We start from the raw sequence: 14,333 nt of genomic DNA, 5'->3' as shown, positions 1-14,333 counted from the left end.
CTCGGTGACACAACAAACATAACATAATCCTCATCACCATGACCTAGTCCAGCTTCAGCTATACATAGAAGATCACGAAGTGGGGGAGTAATAAAATCACAATACAGGAAATCATGATCCAGCCAAGCTCACCCATCTTTTGAGGATACACAACTTAATCCATGCCATTACTTATCAACATCTAGGCACTGCTATGAAGTGCATGGTATGAATCTAGTCAATTCTGACTCACACTGACCTTATAGGACAGAGCAGAATTGCCACTTTTGGTTTCCAAGGCTGTAAATCTTTACAGGAACCAAAAACTTATCTTTTTTCCATTGGAGCGGCTGGTGAGTTCAAACTTCAGACCTCGAGGGCTACGCACTCTGTGGTCTTGTTTTATTTGTAGGCTCCCGTAAAGTGCCTGGTACACAGCAGGCATGCAATACATGTTGGAATGAATAAATGAAGACACTGCTTCTATGTCTTATTTCCTCACCTGGAATTGGATCATTTCCATCAATTCTTAACAACCAGATTGACTCAATCATGCTTTTCTTGTCTGGTCCTGCAGATAGCTTGACAGACTGGTGGAGTTGATTGATAGAAATAGCTGCATTTTTACCAAAATCGGTGATGGTGCTTAAGATTAAAATCAGTGACCCTTACTCTGTCATTTTGTAGTGGTCCTAGTTATAGTTTTAACTTGAATTTATTAGTTACTTCATTTCAAACCTTCTGAAAGCTATATATTTTTCTCATGATACATTTGCCATTTATATCACAGGAAAATGTTACTTGTACAATGTGTTTGCTGGACAGAGTGGATTCCAAGGACACTCATATATGTGTAAGAGAGAGCTTTATATCAAGAAGTAATTCTGCATAAATAAAATATCCCAGTATAGTCCTGATAAAGTCCTTATGTCCAATACTAGTCTGTAAGTCTGATCTTAGTCCATAAATTCCTCTTCAGACTCACACAGCTGCAAGCCATGATGCAAAATGCAGGAAGATCACAGGCTGGTAGGTGACAAGTCTTGTGGATCAAATGGTGGTAGAAGCATCACAGGGCTCTGGAAGGTCTCTGAGTGGCTTGCCAGCAGGAGGGTAAAGGCAGAGGGAAGAGAAAAAGAGAGAGCGAGAGAGAGCGAGAGCAAGAGCGAGAGCGAGCGAGAGAGAGAGAGAGAGAGAGAGAGAGAGAGAGAGAGAGAGAGAGCGCCCAGGATCCTTCATATGAGAAGACCATGCCCAACAGGAGGCATCATCAGGCTGTGACCTGATTGACAGACTGGACTCCACCCCTACATTTTCATATCTTCAAGTTGATATGAAAATAATGTAACTAAAAAATACAAATACTAAATTACTGAATATATGTTAAGCTTTTTAATAATGATGATTATATTATCTCTGATCTTTGTACCTTAATGCTTTGTACCTCATTTAACTAGAGACCATGTTTTCTTCATCATTAAATAAAAAATACTTAGCCTTGACCATGGTACAAAATTCCCCCCAAAGAACAAAACACCCACTGCCATTGAGTCATTTCTCTCTCTCAATCTCTCACACACACATGCACACCTGCTCCTCCTGTAGTCTTTTTCATCCCTATTAAAAATAATCAAAAAACTAAACCAACTGCCATTGAGTAATTCTGATTCATAGTGACCCTGCGGGACAGAGAGGCAGGCAGTGTCCCTTAGAATTTCCGAGGCTGTAAACCTCAATGGAAACAGATGGCCTCATGCTGCTCCTGAAGTGTGAGTTTGAAGTGGTGACCTCTCAGTTAGCTGGTGGCTTTGAACCACTGACCTTTTTGTGAGCAGTCCACCACTTCTCGGATTATTATGGCACCGAGCACGTGCTAATTAAATATCTGTTGACAGTGAATTAGTTTCTATGACAGTTGCTGTTGTATAGGCTAGATCCCCTTCCCTATTTGATGTCCCTATTGCTCCGTTTTAGTGATTTTACTCCTAACTGCTCACACCTGAGAGTCCCAAAACAAGAGCAATTGACTAGGGGAGCTCCTTGCCCAGCTGTCTCAAGAACAGGAAGTGCCTGAGGTACTTATATCTTGACTGTACAGATAGTTTGCGATTGGCTCACCCCTACCCAGAAATTCTGTTGAAGGAAGTCCCGAGGAACGACTTCCAGACGAATTACCGTGATACACTTCTATGGAGCGGGTCTGCTCTGGGACATATCGAGCTGCTGCTTCAGAATTGACTTAAGAGCAGCTGCTTTGGTTTTCCCTTCTCTCTCCTTTTAATATAGATGGTAAAGAGTCACCTGTACAATCATGTGTTATATTGCGATGGGGTAGGCTAGGGTGTCTAAAGAAACAAAACCAATGACATAGATTGTTTATGGATTTGAAATCAGAAAAAAAAAAACCCTTGATATCAAGAAACAATTTCACATCAAGAATGCATCCCAGCTGAGGCAGGCGGATGAAACAGAACAAGTACCTTTAGCGGAAGCAGGGGGATCACAGGTGGGCGCAGAGTCCTGTGGATCCAGGGTTGGTGGGAAATGGCAGGGTGTTGAAACATGCAGGGTCTGCAGTCCACATGGGGCTGACGCTAGAGGCAGACACAATCTTGGCAAGCAGGGAAGGCGGCGGGCTTGAGAAAGAAGTTCTTGCTGTTCGCTTATAAAAAGCCACGCCCCCAAGGAGGCGTCACTAGGCGACTACATGATTGACAGGTTTGACTCCACCCCTGCCTCCACAAAAGTACCAAGTTAGTATAAGATCTAACCATTACACATGGACTACAGTTTTCCTTTGTAGTCTTTATGAACATAAATATCCATTTACATATACTAAATAAAATATTTTATACTGATTTGGGAAAATCACCAGTAAGAAAATAATAAATCCTTTTATCTGTAAAATGGGATTGGGAATAGGTGTTTTAGAATTGAAAAACACTGTAGAACTATCTGGTGGCAAACACCTTTATTTTATAAATGAGAACATTTGAGACCCAAGCAGGTTAAGTAATTTGCTCACCAGCATCCCACGTTCTTAGTGGCAGAGTTGGACTAAAATCCAACTCCCAGGACACTGCTCTCCACTGCTGTACAAAATACACATTTCTTATTCACACAATTGATATGAGGATTAGGGACCACATCTGTGAAAAATAGACTTAGCCTTTGGAAAGAAGGATGCTGGATAGCTTTATGAAAGCTTTATGGAAACTAATCTCATTTTAGCCTTTTCTGTACAATTGTTAGTTTTGTTCAGTTTTATGTTACTTGCCTTAGGATCCTTCTTGGCTGAGGACTAGATAATATACAGTGCTTGATTTAAAATCCATATTAAGGGTCCAGATTGTGCTGGAATATGAATGATGTTCAGCTGGGTTTGAGCCAGGAGCACTTGCAGAGTGCCCACCAGAATGAGGATTGTTGATGTCCAGGCAAGAATTTTCTATCCCTGGTTTGCAGATTGGGAACAAGACAGGTTTTTTCCAAAGAAAAGAAGGGGGCATAAATTATATTTCTGCCCTGCTCAGTAATACTTTCAAAGTTTGTTATAATATGTCTTTAACAAACCATGAATTTTCTCTCCTGCTGAGCCACCGTATCCTGAGTATTTTCAGCATCGTTAGGGACCCATTATATTAATCCACCATACCTTCAAATCTCTAACAGGCGCACATAAGTGATCACTTTGAATATTTATTTTGAAGCAAGGTATAGAATTGTTCTCTTTGTCGTCTTGCAAAGGGAGGAAATTGTAACTTGCTCACCTTGGTTACTTCAATTGTTGTAGTTTGATTCTTTCAATTACAAAGTGCCTTGATATAATGGACAAAGGATATTGTTTAATTTTTGTAGTCCTTGAAGTAATTTGTGTAGGTTCATATTTGCACGATAGATACAACTTGAGACCAAAAGGCTAAAGTGCTGCGTCTGCATATGTTTTAGGTGCGGTTGTATGCAAGACCCGACGCCATCAGAAGAGGATCCGGGCACTACGCCCTCCATATAACAAAGAGACTAATTGAGTTTTATGAAGACTACTTTAAAGTGCCCTATTCTTTGCCAAAACTCGGTAAGAATTTTCTTGTTTATTTTTTCAGAAGGGCTCCTTGAAGGTGGAGTTTATTGGTTAAGATGCTTAGGACGCATGAACAGTCTAAGGGTTATATTTTTAGAGGCTATGATTTCACAAGAGGTAAAATAAAGTTTGGTGCTTCTGGATTCTTGCCACAAAGTATGTGTATAATTATTTAAGAACTGATGTAGGTTTAGCATTTTAAAAGATAGCCAAAATAATTCTACTTTGTTAAAAACATGCGTAAAAGGTTCTTGGCAGTGTCACACTTCATGTTCTTAACTACTGTGTACAGTAGGCACTGCTACACGATTATTTTTTATATTAAGGAAATTGAGACCATGAAGTTTCCTATTCCTGCAGACAGCCATTAAATGAAGGAGCTGGGATGTCAAACACATTCTCTGTGATTCCCCAAAGTCTTCACTGTGACACTATGAGGAGGTGCCCATTGATTAGTGCTTGTTTCCTAACTCTCACATGCCGGGCTACAGTGTGTAAGCTGCCCCTAGGTTTTTTTCATTCAGCCACATGTTGGATGCCGAGTTATAGTAAGTTAAATAAAGAGAAGAGAGAAAGAAATTGCACTGGTCATGGGATTGTGTTCTCGAGTGTTCTTATGTTTCTTCCATGCACGAAAGTAGTATACTCAACACTGTTGGTTGAATGAATAAATTAATTACTTTTATTACTTTAACTTCAATGAGGCTGCTTTGGCAACGTCATTCTATGACTTTCCAGAAAGGTAGAATGCATACCCATTTTGAATGCTGAAGGTATTTTTTCTTCTGAGAAAATCTGTTTTGAAATCTCACATCACAACACTCCTTTGTTCCCCCCTCCCCACCGCTACACGTTTTTCCTTCCCAAGGGGATTTTTGATCAGGATCCACATCAAAAGTATTGCTCATTGGCAAGAACAAAGTGCTTTCATGATCACAGTGCTAGCGTTTCAACCACAGGTTCTTGTCCCCAGAGAATAGGCCTGTTTCATTAAAGTACCTGCCTGCTGTGTAGCTTTACTGGTCATACAATGAGCTGTTTAGAAAATAGACAGAATAGTTGACACTCTTACCACTAGGTGTAGCATGTGATGGAAAAGAATGAGATTGTACACATTTGAATTCATTTTAAAACACAGAACTTCAAATCCATAGGCAACGTGATTTTTTGTTTTCTGTTTTGTTTGCGTTTTTGTTTTATCCTCTCTCTCAAGTCCTCAGTTAGCCCCGGTTACACTGACATCTCCCTGGTGGGAACCCAAGGCAGGGAGGTGTACCTGACCTTATTTGCGCGGGAGGTGACACCATGCTCTGTACTCGGTCAAACAAACTGGAGCTTCCCAGCTTGACCCTAATGTCCCATTCACGAGTGCTTGTTGCAAGTTCAGCAGAGAATAAAATGTGGATCATTCTTTGTCTCTTTCAGGCCGGTAATTAGCAGAGGAACTCAATTTAAAACTTCAGGGGTCCCATGTAACTGTCAGCTTGCAGCAGGGAGCATTTCTGCTCCTCTGCTTCACTCCCAGCCGAACCATGTACGCTTTCTCTGTAGAAATGGACGCTGTTCACTGTGATGGTGACTCGCTAACATACTTTAGGGTGTATGGCATGGAATGATTTGACTTTACCCCGGCACAGTCAGTGTTATCTTGGGAAGATATCACAGCCCATGTGCTTTGTAAAATTTCTCTCAGTTTCTATGCATTCTATAGATATTTTCATATGTCTGTTAATGACATTATAAGTACATTTTCTATATAAAATCCTACATAAAGTTTGGTAAAAGCAGAAGTAGTTTGACAAAGTCTTAGCTTTTGTTATACATTGTGAATTGTATTTTCAAAAAAGGAATATTTTGGAATCAACTCGGTTTTTATGAATGACCCAGGCAGACTCGTTTTGGGTATTCGCTGTGGCTGTCTTACTATAGAGTCTATTTCACCCATCCTCTCTTCCCTTACCTATCTTCCCTTCCTGCCCTCTCTTCGACCTTCCCTCCTCCTCTCATTTCCTCTGCAGGTGTTCGTTGGGTCACTCACCTGTTGTAGACACTTAACTTTCTGATAGCCATAGAGTTGTGGATAAAAAATGCAAAACTTCATTCTATACTAATATTTAAAACCTATTAATTTGAGGCAAGTTAAATCATTAAGTAAAATATATAGCCTATCAGCTACAGATTAAAAGACAAAACAAAAACAACTCAATGCCATAAGATTGATGCAGACTCACAGCGACCTTGTAGGATAGGGTAGAATGCCCCTGTGGGTTTCCTAGACTGGAGCTCCTTACAGGAATGGAAAACCTCATCTTTTTCCCATGGAGTGGCTGGTGATTTTGAACTGCTGACCTTGGGGTTAGCAAAGGCAGAAAGGATGAATAGAAAGTGTGTGTGTGTGGCACTGTAGATGAAGCTCATATTTTTACTTGTTTTACTTTTTTCTTTTTGTAAATTGATTTTGTTGTGAATTGGGTGACGGTTTACAGAGCAGATCATCAGTTTTTTTCAACAATTAAACACATTTTGTTTCATCTCATGTACCATCACATATGTACTTCCTTTCTGTTACCCGTTCCCATCCATGCTTCTTTTCGAATGCTCTGAAATTTGTCCTTGGGGAAATGCTGCCCTTTGGGTCTTAATTGGTTGATTATACTCAGGTGTGCCTACCACACTAGCGCTGTTATCCCTCTTTGAGACCTGTCTGATGTGTGACTGAAACGTGAACTACAAGGGTGAGTCCAGTTACAGACCTGAGGAGTGACTAAGGATCATAGACTTCAGGGTGCCACCAGTCTCTCTCCAGCCTGTGAGCCCGGTCTCTTTTGTGATTCTGGAATCTGTACTGTATTCTCCTCTGCTCTACCCGAGCCTTCTGTGTAAGCCTTTCCATAGCAGGTGGAAGTGGTAGCCAGGCGCCACCTAGTGCTTTGTGTTTCATGGATGTGAAGGCTGATGTGTGCATGCCCCATACAACTATTAGACTAATTGTTTCCATGAGAGTTTCTATTTTTATCAGTCTTCTCTCCTCCCAGTGGGGGAGCAAAGGAGACCAGTAATTGTACCCTAGATGGCCACATGAGTTTTTCAGGCCTCAATCTCTACTCACCAAAGTAGGCCTTAGAACATCGCCTTCATGAATTACCTATGTCACCCTAACCATTGCTAATAAGTGTTTGGTTATGTCTAATAAGGTGTTGAGGTTTTTAAATGGGAAATCACAGAAGACACCATTGGGAAAATGGTTTTTGAGCAAAGGACTTAGGGTAGTAGAAAAATTAGCCCAATACATGGAAGAAATGATGGACACAAAGAGATGAACAGAAAATTTCAAAGGACAGCTTGAGAAGACAAAATAAATTATTATGATTAAATGTGCAAAGACTTAGAGTTAGAACACCAAAAAGAAAGAACATAGTTGGCATATCTTTAACTGAAATAACTCATTATTAAAAAAGTCAAGCCTTCAGTTTCAATCTTGAAAGATTCTATCTGCAAAATATTGAATGATGGAGAAAGCATTGAAAGAAGGAATACACAGTCATTGAACCACACTAATCAACATTTGTCCATTTCAAGATGTAGCATGTGACTAAGAACTAATGACACTGAAGGAATAGATCCAAGCTGTCCTGAAAGTATTAGCCAAAAACAAGGTTTCAGGAATCGATAGAATATCAATTGAAATGTTTCAACAAAGTGATGAACCACTGGTAGCACTCCTCTAGAAATTTGGAAGATGGCTGCTTTGTCAACTGACTGGAAGAAATCCATATTTATAATCATTCCAAATAAATGTGACTCAACAGAATAAGAAAATTATCCTTGATATCAGATGCAAGCAATATTTTGCTGAAGTAGTAAACAACAGTTGCAGTAGTTCATTGATTTGGAGCTGCCAGAGGTTCAGGCCAGATTCAATAGAGGATATTGAACAAAAGATATCATTGCTGAAATCAGATGGATTTGGCTTAACACAGAGAAGACCAGCTGTTGTGCAGCGTGTTTCATTCACTATGTGAAGGGATTCCACTGTATGAATCACTGCAAACTATGGATTACCTTGAGAAGAACAGGAACTACCTATTATGCTCATGTGAAACCTGTACATGGATCCAGAGGACATTGTGTGCACAGAGCAAGGGACTACTACTTGGTTTAAAATTCAGTAAAAGCGTGTGTCAGAATTGAATCCTCTTGTCCTACTTACTCAATTTGTTTGCACAGCAAATCATCAGAGAAACGGGATTATGTGAAGAACTCAGCATCAGGATTGGGAGGCAGGCTTATTAACAACCTTCAATATGCAGATGACACACCTTGCTGGCTGAAAGACAGGAGGACTTAAAGCTCTAGTTGTTAAAAATCAAGGATTTCAGCCTCAGTATGGATTACAACTCAATGTAAAGAAAACCAAGATTCTCAAAACTGGACTAATAGGTAACATTAGGAAAAACAGAAAGATTGTAGTTGGCAAGCATTTCGTCTTGCTGGGATTCATCATCAACACTCATGGAAACAGCACTCAAGAAATGAAGCAACACATTGAATTATGTAAATCTGTTGCATAAAATTTCTTTCAAGTATTGGAAAGTAAGAAGGTCACTTTGAGGACTGAGGTACAGCGGACAGAAACCATGGTATTTCAGTGACTTTTTGTGCGTGTGAAAGTTGGATATTGGATAAGGAAGCAGAAGAAGATTCTCTGCATTTGAGCTACGGTGTTGGCAAAGAAGAATGAAAGTCCCACGGACTGCCAAAAGAGCAAACTGGTCTATCTTGGTGAAGGACGGCCAGACGCTCTTTAGAGGAAAGATGGTAAGACCTTGTCTCACATACTTGGAACTTATTATCAGCAGAGACCGGTCCCTGGAGAAGTCCATCATGCTTGGTAAAGTGGAGCAGCAATGTAAAGAAGGAAGGCCCTCAATGAGAGAGAGGGATTGGCAGTGACTGCAACAGTGAGCTCAAAGTGAAGGACAGGCGTGACGCTGGGATGGAGACGAGTGCTTTGTTCCAATGTGCATAGGGTTACTGTGCAGCACCGACTTGATGACAACATTCAAGCGGGTATCCAAAAATAACCCAGGTTTTTTTTTCTAAGCTATGCATTTAAATTTTTTTACAAAACAACCTTTTAACCTTCAAAGTATTATCCATTATACTTAATACATTAGTCAAATCTGTGATTCCATTCTTGGAAACATTTTCAAACTCATCTGTTTGGATGGCTGAGAGCACCTCCCTCGTTATTTTATTCTACTGGACAACAAAGTGAATCACGGCCCATTCCTATGTCATCCTCGCCATCATTTATTATTTTTGAGCCCGTTGTTACAGACACTATGTCAGTCCATGATGTTGGGGGGTCTTCCTCCTTTTCTTTGACCCTCTATTAAACATAATTTCCTTTGGCATGGGTTAATCTCTCCTGGTAGCATGTCCAAAGTACATGAGATGAAGTCTTGCCTCACACACTTCTGAGCAGCATTCTAGCTGTATTCTATTTTTTAAAAATTGGTAGCTCTTATAGATATTATAAAAATTTATATTTCAATTAGATCAAGCATATTTGTACAGTTGCTGCCACCATCATTTTCAAAACATGTTCTCCGTGAACTTGTTGATATCAGATCCCCTTTATCCCCTCCTTAGCCCTCCCTACCCCCCAGGAAACCTTATTATATATTATTATTATTAAATTGCCATATCTTACACCATCAAATGTTTCTGCTTACTACAGTTTTGTTATTTGATCCCCTCAAATGGGACACAGTCATCATTGCTGTCCATCTCTTAGAAGAGAGCTTTGTTTGTTCTTCTGGCAGCTCATGGTACTTTCCATATTGTTTGCCAGCATCATTGTTCAATTGCATCGATTCTTCTGTGGCTTTATTCACTATCCAACTTTCATGTGTATTTGAGGTGACCCATGGCTTGGATAAGACATGCTATATAGTATTGGTTCTTAATCATGGGTAAATTTGTTGCCCCATCCAAAAACCAAAACATTCGGAGGTATTGGGGACATTTGCAATGGTCCCAAATGCGGAGAGATGATATTGACATTTAGAAGCCAGAGGTGCTGCTAAACATTTTACATCGTGAGGCCAACTGTTCATCTGAAAATGTCAGCAGTGGTTCACATAAAAGAACTTTGTTGTAGGTGGAAAGGGCAGAGGCATGAAAAGCAGTTAAAATTCAGGCCCAAAATGATGGCCACTTAGTGTAGGCTGTTAACAGTGGCATAGACAGGAGTAGAACAATTCTGGTTGGTAGCAGAACCATTTGGAATTTGTTGACGAAGATGTATGAGGTGTGAAAGAGAGAGAAATCAAGGCACCAACTCTAAGGTTTTGAGGAAAGAACCATAAATATATCAATAAACTCACTGACCCTGATTCAATTCCAATTCAGTGACTCTGTAGGATAGAGTGTAACTGTCCCTTTGGGTGTCTGAGGCTGTAAACCTTTGTGGGAGCAGAAAACGTCATCCTTTCTCCTCGGTGTGGGTGATGGATTAGAACTGCTGATTTTGTGGTTAGCTCCACAAGCAAGTCACTTTGGCACCAGGGCTGAAGAATGAGAAGGGTGGAATTTCCATTTGCTGAGACAAAAGATCGTCTGTCCAAGAAGGAGATCACTTAGAGACTGACATATCTATTAAACATTTAGGTAGACATTTTATATCTGCTAGAAATTTAAACAGATGTTGGATTTGAAACTGGAGTTGACTGAGTGGTTTGGCTTGAGATATACATTTGTCAGTATCTAATGAAATGTGAAGCTTCGTGCACTCACCCTGGTGGTGAAAGAAGGTAGAAAAGAGAATGGGACAAGGCAGCACTGACAGAGATCAGTCATCTGAGGCTATCATCTACATGCCCTTGAGTGGATTCCAGCAACTGCAAAGCTGCTAATAGAGGTGCTGAGGAAACCAGGAATAGACAATGTCTAGAGAGTATCTCAAATAGGAGCAGACAATTCTGACACATCATGTTACAGGCGGACTGACTGAGAATTAACTTTAGCAATGTTAAGGTAATTACTGACTGTGTTACAGATAAAGAAGCAAAACTAGGGACACTTATAAAGAGATAAATTGATATCAAGACAATGCCTCATACAATTGTAGACATGGGTAAGTTCAGTCTAGCTCAAGTGCATGGATCAGATGTTAAGCTGGGGGCTTCTCCTGACTTGCCTAACTATAGTGACTGATTACACAGAAAGAAAGAAGACAGAAAGGTCAATGACTACAGAGGAGGATGAGTCTGAGGTCCGAGGTCAGGCTTGTGGCTGCAGAGTTCATAAAATCCATGCACAGAAGGCCAAATGGCAAACTATTGGTGACGTCGAGGGTCATTAATGTAGATAGTGGGTCTTTGGTTGAAGTCCAAAGAACCCCAGGGGTTGATGAGCCAGATGTAGGATCCCCACCATCAAAAAGCGAGGCAGTTTCCCACAGCCTCAACTGACCAGTACATGAGTAGTAGGACACATTCCCCAAAGAAACCTCCTTCCCATTGCATGAGGGCTGTGACCTAAGTCAGGAGGTTGCATCCCGCCTTTATGTTCTCACCTGTGCTTGTCTACTCACAAGCAGACCCCAAGATGGGAATTGTTGTGCTGTGTTAGATCACATCGTGGAGGATTACTGGGAACGTATTGAGAATCCTGACCCAGCCAAGATGAGGCGCGACTTACCTGTCACAGTGACTTTGACAAGTTGCAGGGGATGTTGGCAACAAATACCTGATAGATGTGTTGAAGAGACAATGGATGTGGGGCATGGCTATAGACAATGGGTTTCTAGGAATTCCCAGTGATTTTCTAAGAGGAGGAGGGGAAGAAAGGCTTATGTTCTGATAATACTTATCTTTGGTGGACAAAGGCTGCTTCTGCAGAGCTGAGAGCTGAGAGCTGCCTTAACTTGCTTTCCCCAACCAAATCCCAGAGGAATAAGGAGCTTGCTACTTTCCATTAGAAAGTCAAATTTTAGACCAATTGAGCCAATAATAAACTACTAGTTGACCTGATTTTACTTAAGCTATGGAGGCGAAATGTGCATGTAAGGGTATTATATGACCAATGACCTTAAAATAAAATTTTCTATTAATAAATATTAAAATTTTAAAAATCTTAAAAGTAATTTTTATTTCTCGATTATAAACTCTGCAATGCCTTCTCTCCTCTCTTTTCCTTCTTTCCCAAGTTCTTTTTCAATTGTAGTACTGAGCAGTCTGTTTTTCTATTGTGGTCTCATCTGTTAACATACCCCCAAGGGTTTGAATTTTCTCCTCATGCGGTTTATCCAGGAGAGACCCCAGAGGAGAATTATGTAATTGGTGTTCACCATGTGAGGATTTGGTTTTAAATCTCTAAATTTGATAATTAACCTATCTGTAGGTAATCTATTTATATGAGATTGGCAGATCTTTTCTATTTCTAGCTGTTCAATTATAATTAAAAGTGTATCATCTACTTGATACAATACAGCAAGCTATCTTATTTATATTTTATCTTCATGAGAACCCTCAGAGGCATGGAGTGCTTCTTAAAAGGATGTGTTGTAGAAATTTGAAGAATGAAATTGTCCTCTTTCCTCCTATCCCAAAGACATACTAAAAATAACAACAACAAATACTTATATCACTTTTACTATATATGAGTCACTCCTTAGGACATGGAACATTTTGACCCATTTAGTGTTTTACTATGGCCTTAGGAGATAGTCCCTCTTATATTCTCATTTTCCAGATGAAGAAAACTAGGCATTTGGTGATGAAGTAAAGTACTCAGATTACACACTTGGATCTGGAATTTCAAACTCCATGATCTGTTCTCAGGAATAATACAAGACTTTTTCCTTTGTTGTTATTGTTGTTTTAGTTCCTTAAAGGCAATACATGTTCTTTATAGAAAAACTGGAAACTTAACTAGCTAAAAGTGCACATATGATAGCTCCTAATTTTATCTCCGAAGATATATTTGAGTATTTCAAGTGTGATTTCTTCATGGACATTTCATAATTAATTCAGTGATAGATAAAGTGAGTCAGAATTTTATTGGAATATTTTGTTATTCACCCTGTTTAAATTTCAATTAATTATAGACTGATAGTTTTCAGTTTCCTTTTGGTGCTGCTCAAAATCTGTATATCAAGAAGTTCTCTAAAGCGTATGCTCGATTACTTCTTTTCAACACTTTATGCTTTTATGAAGATCCATTACCCACCTGGCACAGAGGTGCCATCTTAGAGGAAGAACTGGTATTTTGTAACAAGAATATCTGCCTTCAGGGAGATTGTGGTTTTGATGAGGAAGCAATGAGATATTTATAGGAATGTGTGAATTAGAGACTTACACAATATGGGATGTAATTAAGTACCAACGTGTACGGTACAAATGTACGGTACAATTACCTGCTAGCCAGGCTATGAACAGTGACTCATTGTACTATATATCCAGAACATGAAATACCTATTAAAAGCAGCCTTCATTTTACTTAAGTCCAGAAAAAGAGAGGGGAATTGAATGAGAAGAAGAGATAGAAGTAGATGGGAGATCAGTTTTCATGTTGTGTACTAGGGAAAGCTCATAGATTTCACTTTATACATTTGGTTTTATATAGTATGTTGATCGATTTACTTTCCTATAATAGACAAATTATGAGATATAGTACCTTTTGAATTTTTGTAAATGAGAGAGGTTAGCTTGTGTAGTTTCTCAAGTTGTCACAGATGTATCTATGTCTTCATGCTGACAGCACTGATGACAACGACAGTCCTTCTCCTTGAAGGTAGGCACGCTTACTGTCTCTCATCCGGTAGCGTGGTTACAGTTCCATACTTACTCTGTGATTGGGTCTTCTCCCTGTATCAGTGGCTGTATTGTTGTTTTTAATTGGAGGTAATAGATTTATAATACTTGATTATGCATATTATAGTGATTATTTGTGATCCTTTCAGTGTGTTTTTTCTTCCTCCGTATATATTTTTTCTGCTTTTGCTTAGCTATTGGAATGTACAAATACTGAATACCATTTACCATATATACTTGTGTATAAGCCGAGTTTTTCAGCACATTAAAAAAACCAATTTTATTGGGGCTCATATAACTCTTATCACAATCCATACATACATCAATTGTGCAAAGCACACTTATACATTCGTTGCCCTCATCATTCTCAAAATTCGCTTTCCATTTGGGTTCCTGGAATCAGCAACTCATTTTCCTTTTTTCCCTCCCAATCCCTCCCTGCCCCCCTCTCC

General features: G+C 39.6%; 1 protein-coding gene across 2 annotated transcripts in view; it reads left to right on the top strand.

Annotated features, from left to right (window-relative positions):
- The window catches only part of LOC142436606 (thyrotropin-releasing hormone-degrading ectoenzyme-like), a 119,586-nt gene that overhangs the window by 91,448 nt on the left and 13,805 nt on the right, over positions 1 to 14,333 (top strand). The window contains exon 2 of one of the 2 annotated variants that reach the window (XR_012782025.1): positions 3,928 to 4,054. Coding sequence is in view for 1 of the 2 variants with exons in the window: in XM_075540159.1 (XP_075396274.1) it covers positions 3,928 to 3,991 (64 nt within the window). In the remaining variant the exon portion in view is untranslated. Of the gene's footprint in view, positions 1 to 3,927; positions 4,323 to 14,333 lie in introns of those variants that run through there. The other variant, XM_075540159.1, reaches the window with a different exon arrangement.

The sequence above is a fragment of the Tenrec ecaudatus genome, unplaced genomic scaffold, assembly GCF_050624435.1.
Source record: "Tenrec ecaudatus isolate mTenEca1 unplaced genomic scaffold, mTenEca1.hap1 Scaffold_457, whole genome shotgun sequence".
Classification (NCBI taxonomy): Eukaryota; Metazoa; Chordata; class Mammalia; order Afrosoricida; family Tenrecidae; genus Tenrec; species Tenrec ecaudatus.
Note: the sequence above shows the minus strand (reverse complement) of the source record. Positions and strands in the feature narration are given on the sequence as shown.